Source organism: Tetrao urogallus (assembly GCF_951394365.1).
Source record: "Tetrao urogallus genome assembly, chromosome: 7".
Lineage (NCBI taxonomy): Eukaryota > Metazoa > Chordata > Aves > Galliformes > Phasianidae > Tetrao > Tetrao urogallus.
Window position 1 is genome coordinate 47,636,766 of NC_136820.1, and position 9,278 is coordinate 47,646,043.

Sequence of the window (9,278 nt, forward strand, 5' to 3'; positions counted from 1 at the left end):
TCTTGGTGTCCCCAGAGTGTTCCCACAATGTCCACGAGGTGTCCCCACCGTGTCTGCCCTGTGTCCCCACGAAGTTCCCATGATGTCTTTATGGTGTCTCCAGGATACTCCCAGGATGTCCTCTCCATGTCCCCAAGATGTCCCCAGCGTGTTCCCATGGTGCCTCCATTATATCTCCGTGCTACCCCATGCCTTCCCCGGGATGTCTCCAATACATCCCCATGTGTCCCCATTATGTCCCCATGCTATCACCAGGCTGTCCCTGGGCTGTCCTCGAGACATCCCAAAAATGTCCCATTGATGTCCCTAAGCTGTTGTCCCCATTGTGTCTCCATTCTGTCGCTGAGCTTTCCTCACACTGTCCCCCATACATCCAGTAGTGTCCCCACGACGTACCCAGGCTGTTCCCATACCATGCATTGGGCCTGGAGCCAGAGGTGCCGTGCTGCAGGGTGGCTCCTGCAGAGCTGTTGGACAGATTTATGGCCTTCAGTGGAACTTCCCCAGTGTGCCACCACCCGGTGTGACTGGCGTGGACCCAGTAGGCTTGATGCAAGACTTGGCCATCCTCTCCTGTGCCGCAAACATCCTCGTGCACTGGAAATCCCCGGTGCCACGGTGGAGATGGGGGAGTTTGTTGACCCTCTTAGAGGCTGGGCTGCCCCCAGGTGCAGAATGCGGGGATTCCTGGGAACGCCCCGAGATGTTGGGATGGCCATAAAGGGGCTCCAGCAGCACCGGCACAGCGCTCAGAGGAGGAGGTTGCAGGCAGTCATGAGCAGGATGCGGCCCTCCGAGGTGCTGCTGCTGCTGCTGCTGCTGCTGGGGTCATCCAGAGCCGTCACACCGGGGCTGGATGTGTCCGCTGCGCCAGGGCTGGATGGATCAATCCCACCAGGGCTGGATGGATCGATCCCACCAGGGCTGGATGGATCAATCCCACCAGGGCTGGATGGATCAATCCCACCAGGGCTGGATGGATCAATCCCACCAGGGCTGGATGGATCGATCCCACCAGGGTTGGATGGATCTGTCTCACCAGGGCTGGATGGATCCACACCAACTGGGCTGAATGGTTCCATTACACCCAAGCTGGATGGATCCATCACCCCAAAGCTGGATGGATCCATCTCACCATCCTGGCCCTGGCGCTGGCCCACCACCTACCTGGATGCCATCCTGGCAGCCGTGCGGTTGCTCAACCAGAGGATCTCGGGTCCATGCACCCTACGACTGCGGGCAGCACAACCCCAACCCGGCTGGGTGAGTGCTGGGCTGTTGGATCCCAAGGCTGAGGGCTGGCTTGGAGGGTCTGTGGGCCTGGGGGTCTCATCCCATCCCTTTGGTTCTCGTCCCCTCGCAGGCTGGGACCCTGAAGCGGCGGCGGGAGGTGAGCTTCCTTGTGGAGGATGCCCCGTGCCCACCTGGGGTCGACTGCAGGAGCTGCGAGCGAGGGGTGAGGACCCATCCCATAGGGGCTGAGGGTTGGTGGGTGGCCAAGAAGGAAACCGTGGCCATGGTGGGGGTTCTGCCCCACACAACCCTTCGCTCCCCACAGGCCCTGCAGCGCTGCGTGGGCACCGTGTCCATGGAACAGCAGCCCACTGCTGAGCTGCGCTGCAGACCGCTGCGGGTGCAGGTGAGAGACCTCATCCCCCACCATGGGGCCACCAAGGTTCCCTCGTCACCCCGAGGGTCACGAGGGTCTTAACATGAGCCAGCAGTGCGCTCTGGCAGCTCAAAAGGCAAATGGGATCCTGGGCTCCATCAGGAGAGGGGTGGTCAGCAGGGACAGGGAGGTGATTGTCCCTCTCTACTCGGCTCTTGTGAGGCCCCATCTGGAGTACTGTGTCCAGGTGTGGAGCCCTCAGTATAAGACATGGAGATTTTGGAAAGGGTCCAGAGGAGGGCGACTAAGATGATCAGGGGGCTGGAGCACCTCCCCTATGAGGACAGGCTGAGGGAGTTGGGCTTGTTCAGCCTGGAGAAGAGAAGGCTGCGGGGCCACCTCATTGCAGCCTATCAATACCTGAAGGGAACCTACAGCCAGGAGGGGAGTAAACTCTTCAAAAGGGCTGACAATAGCAGGACTAGGGGAAATGGATCCAAGTGGAAGGAGGGAAGATTTCGGTTGGACGTTAGGGGGAAGTTCTTTACAAGGAGAGTGGTTGGGCCCTGGAACGGGCTGCCCAGGGAGGTTGTGGATGCCCCGTCCTTGGACGTGTTCAAGGCCAGGTTGGACGGGGTCCTGGGCAACCTGATCTAAATGTGTATGTTTGGTGGCCCTGCTAGGCAGGGGGGTTGGAACTACATGATCCTTGAGGTCCCTTCCAACCCGGGTGATTCTGTGATTCTGTGATTCTGTGAAAAGCCACTTCTCTCCCTGCAGCCCATCCGCAACTGGTGGACCCGCATCCGGGAGTGGTGGGATGGCATCAGGAAGCGCCTGCGGCAGCGCGGCCCCTTCCATGTGCGTGGACGTCTGAACATCACCAGCACTCCACGGCCGTGAGCAGCCCCAGCGTGGCTGTCACCAAGTGTCCCCAATAAAGGTCCCTTCTGCCTGCTGTGGCCTTGTGTGCGTGTGTGTCCCTGTGGTTGTGCCATGACCCAAAGGGAGAGGGGCACGGAGCAAAGCAGGGGACGTGCCCTGTGCCTTGCGGGGACAGCCACGTCCCCACTGCAGATAACGGCCGCGTTGTGGCTTCTCCTTCCTCATTGCCCAACTTTGGGGCCGATAAAAGGCACTGGAGGCACGGGATGGGCACAGGGTGAGGATGGCGAGCTGCTGGGTGCTGGTGTTGGCGCTGTTTGGAGGGGTCTGTGCCCTCCCGGCCCCACTGAGCTACCCTCAGGCACTGACCCAGGCTGTGGACTCCTACAACCAACGGCCTGAGGTGCAGAATGCCTTCCGGCTGCTCAGCGCCGACCCCGAGCCCGGCCCGGTGAGTGCATGTGGGGACAGCGTGGGAAGATTAGGGGGACAGCATGGGGATAGAATGGGGGTAGAATGGAGACACAATGGGGACACTGTAGGAGCACCTTGGGAAAGATCCTGGGGACAACGTGAGGACAGTAGTGGGAGCATCGTGCGACAACTGTGGGACAGCATGGAGATATCATGGGGACACCCTGAGGACTCTATGGGGAGGTATTGAGGGACATCCTGAGGAAGACATGGGACAGCATGGAGACATCCTGGGGACAGCATGGGGGTTGTGTGGGGGACACGCTGAGGATAACATGGAGACATAGTGGGGACACCTTGGGGAGAGCAGGGAACAGCATGGGGAAACCATGAGGACCCTAAGGGGAGATATTGAGGACATCCTGGGGAAGGCATGGGGACACAACGGGGACAGGATGGGGACACTTTGGGGAACAACATGGGTTGGAAATCCTGAGGTCAGCCTGGAGACATCCTGAGGACATCCTAGGAGCAGCATGGAGACATAATGAGAACATCTTGGGGTCAGCATGGGGACGGCGTGGGGGTAGCATGGGGTTATCAGGAGGACACAGTGGGAACATCTTGGGGACCCTCTGGGGACACAGTTGGAATACTATGCAAACACTCTGGGGACATCATGGGGACACTGTTGGGATGACAAGGGGACAACTGGAGTACACAGTGGGGACACCCTGAGAGTACCATGGAGATACCACAGGGAGATGATAGAGAAACTGCGGGAGCACCTTGGAGACTGCATGGGGACACCATGGGGACGCCATGGGGATGTTGTGAGGACACTTTGGGGGCGCCATGGTTGGAGGGGGCTTTGCTCCATGGGGAGGACGTGACCCCGTGGCGACCACTCCTCACAGGGCGTCGATCTGAACACGCTGCGGGCGCTCAACTTCACCATCATGGAGACAGAGTGCGTCCCAAGGGCACAGACGCCCATCGACGACTGCGACTTCAAGGAGAACGGGGTGAGGACGGGAGGGCTGTGATGGGGAGGGCGGCTGGGGGGCGTGAGGTGACACGGTGCGCGTCCTCAGGTCATCAGGGAGTGCTCGGGGCCGGTGACCTTCCTGCAGGACGCTCCTGAGATCAACCTACGCTGCAGAGACGCCTCATCGGATGTGAGTGTGGGGTCCGTGGGGTGGGATGCTGACGCTGGCACTTTTCGTCCTGCCCCGCGCTCTGAGGGGTCCCCGTTCCCAGAAAGCTTTGGCGTTGCTCTGATGGTCTCCGTGATAGAGATGATGGAGAAAGGGATGAAGGCGTGTGCGCGGTCCCGACTGTGGGGCTCCAGATGTGGGGTCCCAGAGATGGGCTCCCGCTGCCTCAGTGACACCAGCCTTCACCCCACAGCCCGTTCTCGTCCAGCGGGGTCGATTTGGCCGCTTCCTGAGAAGGATCCGGCGCTTCCGCCCGAAGGTCAGCATCACCATCCAGGGCAGTGCGCGCTTTGGCTGAATGAATAAATGGGGCCATGCCTGGCCACCAAGTGTCACCTGGGCTCTCCTCTCACTGCCTGATGGGGAAACTGAGGCACGGGGTTGGAGGTCACCACAGTCACCATGCACGGCCCCGAGCGCCACGCGGGCATTTCCTACCAGGGGAGTGATGCCATTAGGGCCCCATTCTTGTCCTCTGTAACGAGGGTTGCTGAGCCTCTCAGCCCTGATGAGCATTTTCCCATCCAACCCATCACTGTCTCATTGTCCCCATATGTTGGGGTCCTGAACCTGAGGCCACCCCCATGCCACAGCCCTGTCCAGGAGCAACCAGTGCTGTCCCCAGCCTTGCCACCGAGGCCGTCACAAGCATTTTAGGATGAGGACATAGGGATGCATGGGGATCTCATGCCATGGGAGCTGGAGCTGGAGGGCTGTGGCTGCAGCAGGGCCCTGAGGACATCCTCCTCCTGTCCCCTCTTTTCCCCTTAGGTCCCCTACAAAGGCCCCATGGACTCACACAATCCCCAAGCACTGCATACTGCAGTCTCCCCATGCTCAGTCCACATCTGGGGTCTCCTTGGGTGTCCTCAGGTCCCAAACCCATGCTGTGGGACAGGATGGGAGTGGCACCATGGGGACAGCATGGGGACTGTCCCCATGAGCATCACTCAGAGGAGACACACAGCAAAGACACAGCATGGCCAGAAAACACCTTTATTGGGTGGGGGGCCGTGGGGGGACAGTGGTGACAGCGGCTCTGGGGACAGCTCATTTCCTCCTGATGGCTTTGTAGAGGTTGATGCCCGCAGCCACCGTGTTGATGGCCACCGGCACCAGCGGCCAGAAGCGCTTGACGCGGACGGGCTGTGGGGAGAAGCGTTGTCATCAACGGGGGAATGGGAGCCTGGCCCGAGGGGGTCCCAAACCCCCCTGGGACCACCCCCATGGTGTCCCCACTCACGTCAGCCATGGAGTCCACGCAGGTGACATCGAACGCGGCGCGGCCGCCTTGCAGCACCACGGGCGCAGCGCAGTCCTTGACGAGCTGTGAGCAGGGGGACACTGAGCACGGGGCCGTCCCTCCCCCCGGGAGCCCCCCAGCCCCCCAGCCCAGCACGGCGCTCACCCCGTCCTCCTTGAACTCGCAGCTGTCGAGCTGGGCGCCCGAGCGCGCCTGGCACCGCGTCTCCATGATGGTGAAGTTGAGGTTGTGCAGGGAGCTGAGCTGGACGTTCTGGGGGCAGGGCACAGCGTGGTGGCAGCCACCCGGCAGCCCCGGCTGCTCCGGGCACGGCTCAGAGCCGGGCGGGGGGAGCAGCTCTGCTTCCCCTCTTGATGTCCCCCGGCTGGCCCCACCACGTCCCCGTACCGACCCCACGCCTTCCCCAGGGTTTCCCCATGATGTCCCTTTGATGCCCAAAGGTGTCCTCACCATTTGTGTCCCCACGCTGTCCCTCCCATGTCCTCACGCCGTTCCCAGGAGGTTCCTCTGATGTTCCCCACGCCGTCCCCATGATGCCTGCACACCTCCCCCCGCCTTCCCCACGATGTGCCCAGTATCTCCCATGGTGTCCTCGTGGTTTCCCCACGCTGTCCCCACATGCACTCACCGGGCCGGGCTCGGGGTCGGCGCTGAGCAGCCGGAAGGCATTCTGCACCTCAGGCCGTTGGTTGTAGGAGTCCACAGCCTGGGCCAGAGCCTGGGGGTAGCCCAGGGGGGCCGGGAGGGCGCAGGCCCCCCCCAGCAGCGCCAGCACCAGCACCCAGCAGCTCGCCATCCTCGCCCCGTGCCCGCTCATCGCTCCCAATGCCTTTTATTGGCCCCGAAGTTGGGCAACGCGGAAACGCGGGCCCAGGGGGAGCAGCCACAGCGCGGCAGTTATCTGGGGGGGAAAAGCTGTGGTGGGGACGTGGCTGCGCCCATGGACTGCCTTGTCCCGCTCCAGGCTGCATCCCACATCCCTGGCTGTGCTGCAGGGCATGGGGTGCTCTGGTTGAGAGGCCACGTGGCCATAAAATGGTCCCCAAGGAGCAGACTAGCAGTGCCCAGCTGGGACAGACGGATGGATCAGGCTCCATCCCATTGGGATGAGGCTCCATCGCATTGCCGTCTGGATCCCAGAGACAATGGAGGTTCCAGGCACCCCCAGACCCATGGGACAGCTGCCATTGGATTCAAGAACTCCTTCCCATCCCCATCCCCACCCCCATGTGAAGGCTTTTTGACCCACGCACTCCCACAAGCCATTTCCCATTCAACTCCCCATCATCCCCACAGCGTTCTGTCCCCAAACCACACGGGCTGTACTCCTAGGTACCCCCCACACAGCAGCCCTGGTCCCCTCCTATCCCCTGCAACAGCCCCCAGGCTCTGAGCCAGACACGTGGAGCAGCCCTGTGTGCTGCCATCTGTTATCAGCCCAAGGGTTGGCCAACGTGCTTTTGGCAGTTGGGATGGAGATGCCGCACGTGGGGCTGCAGCCGCCCCACCATGACCCAAAAGCTGCAGGTTTGTGCAACCTCAATCCCATTCTACTGCAGGATGGGGGCGAGGCATCACACACACAGCACAGCCCTGGAACATCTTTATTTCAGCCCTTGGGTCTATGGGACGGGCTCCATGGATGAGGTCTGCACGTCCCCTGCTGCAGGATGGATGCGCTCATGGGCTTCAGGATGGCGCCGGCTCCCTGAGGCCAACGGCTCGTGGGGTTGCAGGGCTGTGCCGGCTTCGGGAGCGGGGCTGCCCTGAGCTGCTGGGCTGAAGGATAAGAAATGGGGGTGGGCTTCAGCCCCAAAGTGGAGGGGATGTAGGGAGGAGGAATTCATGCAGCCCTCACCGTCTGCCGGCTGCACTCCAGCAGCGACAGCGGCACGTCAGGCAGGAAGGCAAAGACGGAGATCTGGGCCACGCAGTGCTGGATCTGCTGCAGGATGGGGGGATCAGGAGGGAGCAGTGCTGGGAGGGGGTCCCACACCGTGCCCTGCACCCACCTGGCCCGGCCGGGCTCTGCATGCAGCACCGCGTGGCGCCGTGGGGCCGGCGGGGCAGGAGATCTCACGGGCGGTGAGGTTGATGGTGAAGTGCGTGCCCCAGTCAAACTTCTGCAAGGGAACGACAGCATTTGGCACAGCAAGAAAGCTCCCTCTTGCCCAGAACCCAGCGGGAAACCCGAGCGAGGCTCCTACCGTCCTGGTGACTCCTTGCAGCTTGAGCAGCCTCAGCCCGCTGCCCGCATTGCGCCCGTGTGCCTCCAGCACGGTGCGGGCCAGCTCGCGTGGTGTGGGGGGCAGTGGGGCGGTGGATGACGGGGCGGTGGGCAGCAGCACAGCCAGCAGCAGCACAGCCAGCAGCAGCACAGCCATGGGGCTCCGCTTCCAGGACAAACACAGGGCTGGGCGGCACGCACGGGAAGGGATCGGATTGCTGCTGTTTTTCTTGGAGAGCCGCAGCGAAGAGAAGCTTTGTGGGGTTTGTTCCCATCCTCCTCCCTGGGCAGCTGGAGAGGCGGTGGGAATTAGAAGGGCTTTGGGGCTGCACGTTTTGCCTTGTGTGGGGTGCAGAATCCCAGAAGCACAGGAGTTGGAATGGACTTCTACAGAACGCAGGTTCCCTAGGGCAGGTCGCACAGGAAAGCACCCAGGTGGGTTTTGAACGTCTCCAGAGGAGGTAACATCCCTCTCATCTTCTCCAGGCTGAACAGACCCCGGGTTCTCAGCCTTTCCCCCATCAGTTTCTTGTCTGCCTGATAGTGGGGAGCCCAGCGATGGCCCCAGTGCTCCAGATGCGGCTTCACCTGGGCAGAGCAGAGGGCAGGAGAACCTCCGTTGCTCTGCTGGCCGCACTGGGTGCAATGCACCCCCCAGAGTCCCATTGCAATGCACACAGGGTGACCACGAGCCGGGGCCAACAGTTGTGGTCAATGGTTGGCCAACTGCTGGTCAACCACAACACCCAGCTCCTTCCCCACAGAGCTCCTTTCCAGCTCACCCCCGACCTATTCTGATGCATGCAGTAACTCCCCCCAGCTGTAGGACCCCACACTCGCCCTTGCTGAGCCTCACCGTCCTCCTCTCTGCCCAACTCTCAGCCTGCCCACGTCTCGCTTTCCCAAATGCAGAGAGCAAAACCCCATGTGGAGCCCCACAGTTATTCTGAGTCCCCCTCGCTCTGCTCAGAGCTAGGAGCTGATGCTTGTACAAACAAACTGTTCCCTGCCACAGCCTGCAGCCAGGCAGCTCCCAGCTGGAAGCCTTCCCATTTCCTTCCAAGCCTCCTGGCAGGGAGGGGATCATGCAGATCCAGGGCTAAAGCTGCTGCCCAAAGCTCCCCCCGTTTCTCCTCCCACCCAGGAGCAAGGTGAGGATGCCAAAGCAGCTTCATTTCCATTGCAATACTCGTGCTTTGTTTTGTTTTTCCTTTTTAAAGTGTCTTAGCAGCAGGGAAACCTCGCAATGAATTCACCGAGTGAACCCATCCACTGACGTCCGTATACAGAAGAAATACATACTGACAAAACCACATTTATAGCCAGATATGCTCGTTATATATACCTAAAATATACACAGTACCTGAATATATAGACATCCACATATACACCCAAAGTTAAAATCCCGAGCTGGGAGTCAGCGATGAAGGAGAAGCACGGGTTTGGGTGGGGGGACACCAAAGCTCCTGGAAACACAGGGCAGCAGCGAGCCCCCCGCTGCCTGCAGTGGGCGTAGTGTTGAGGGGCTCCCTGCCCTGTGGCTGTGCTGGTGGGCAGGGAGCCGTGGCTCTCACCATTCACATTCATGCAGGGGAAATGCTGGAGGGCTGATGCAGGCAAGTGGTGCTCGGTGGGTTTGGTTCTGGGAAGGACCAAGCCAGC

The 9,278-nt window shown here is 61.1% G+C and overlaps 3 protein-coding genes across 3 annotated transcripts; 2 read left to right on the plus strand and 1 right to left on the minus strand.

Moving 5' to 3' along the window:
- Positions 1-774: 774 nt before the first annotated feature.
- On the plus strand, positions 775-2,512 carry LOC306948434 (cathelicidin-B1-like; the record flags this gene model as incomplete). The annotated part of the gene is made up of 4 exons (XM_079538066.1): positions 775-1,263; positions 1,364-1,456; positions 1,559-1,639; positions 2,390-2,512. 4 exons carry the CDS (start codon positions 775-777, stop codon positions 2,510-2,512), a joined length of 786 nt encoding a protein of 261 aa, XP_079394192.1.
- A 265-nt stretch (positions 2,513-2,777) lies between these two features.
- On the plus strand, positions 2,778-4,423 carry LOC306948400 (cathelicidin-2; the record flags this gene model as incomplete). Its single annotated transcript, XM_079538027.1, has 4 exons — positions 2,778-2,945; positions 3,826-3,933; positions 4,003-4,086; positions 4,319-4,423. 4 exons carry the CDS (start codon positions 2,778-2,780, stop codon positions 4,421-4,423), a joined length of 465 nt encoding a protein of 154 aa, XP_079394153.1.
- Positions 4,424-5,175: 752 nt separating this feature from the next.
- LOC306948422 (cathelicidin-3) lies at positions 5,176-6,185 on the minus strand (the record flags this gene model as incomplete). The annotated part of the gene is made up of 4 exons (XM_079538054.1): positions 5,176-5,271; positions 5,369-5,452; positions 5,534-5,641; positions 6,018-6,185. The coding sequence occupies 4 exons, from the start codon at positions 6,183-6,185 to the stop codon at positions 5,176-5,178; spliced, it is 456 nt and encodes a 151-aa protein (XP_079394180.1).
- Between the last annotated feature and the right edge of the window lie 3,093 nt (positions 6,186-9,278).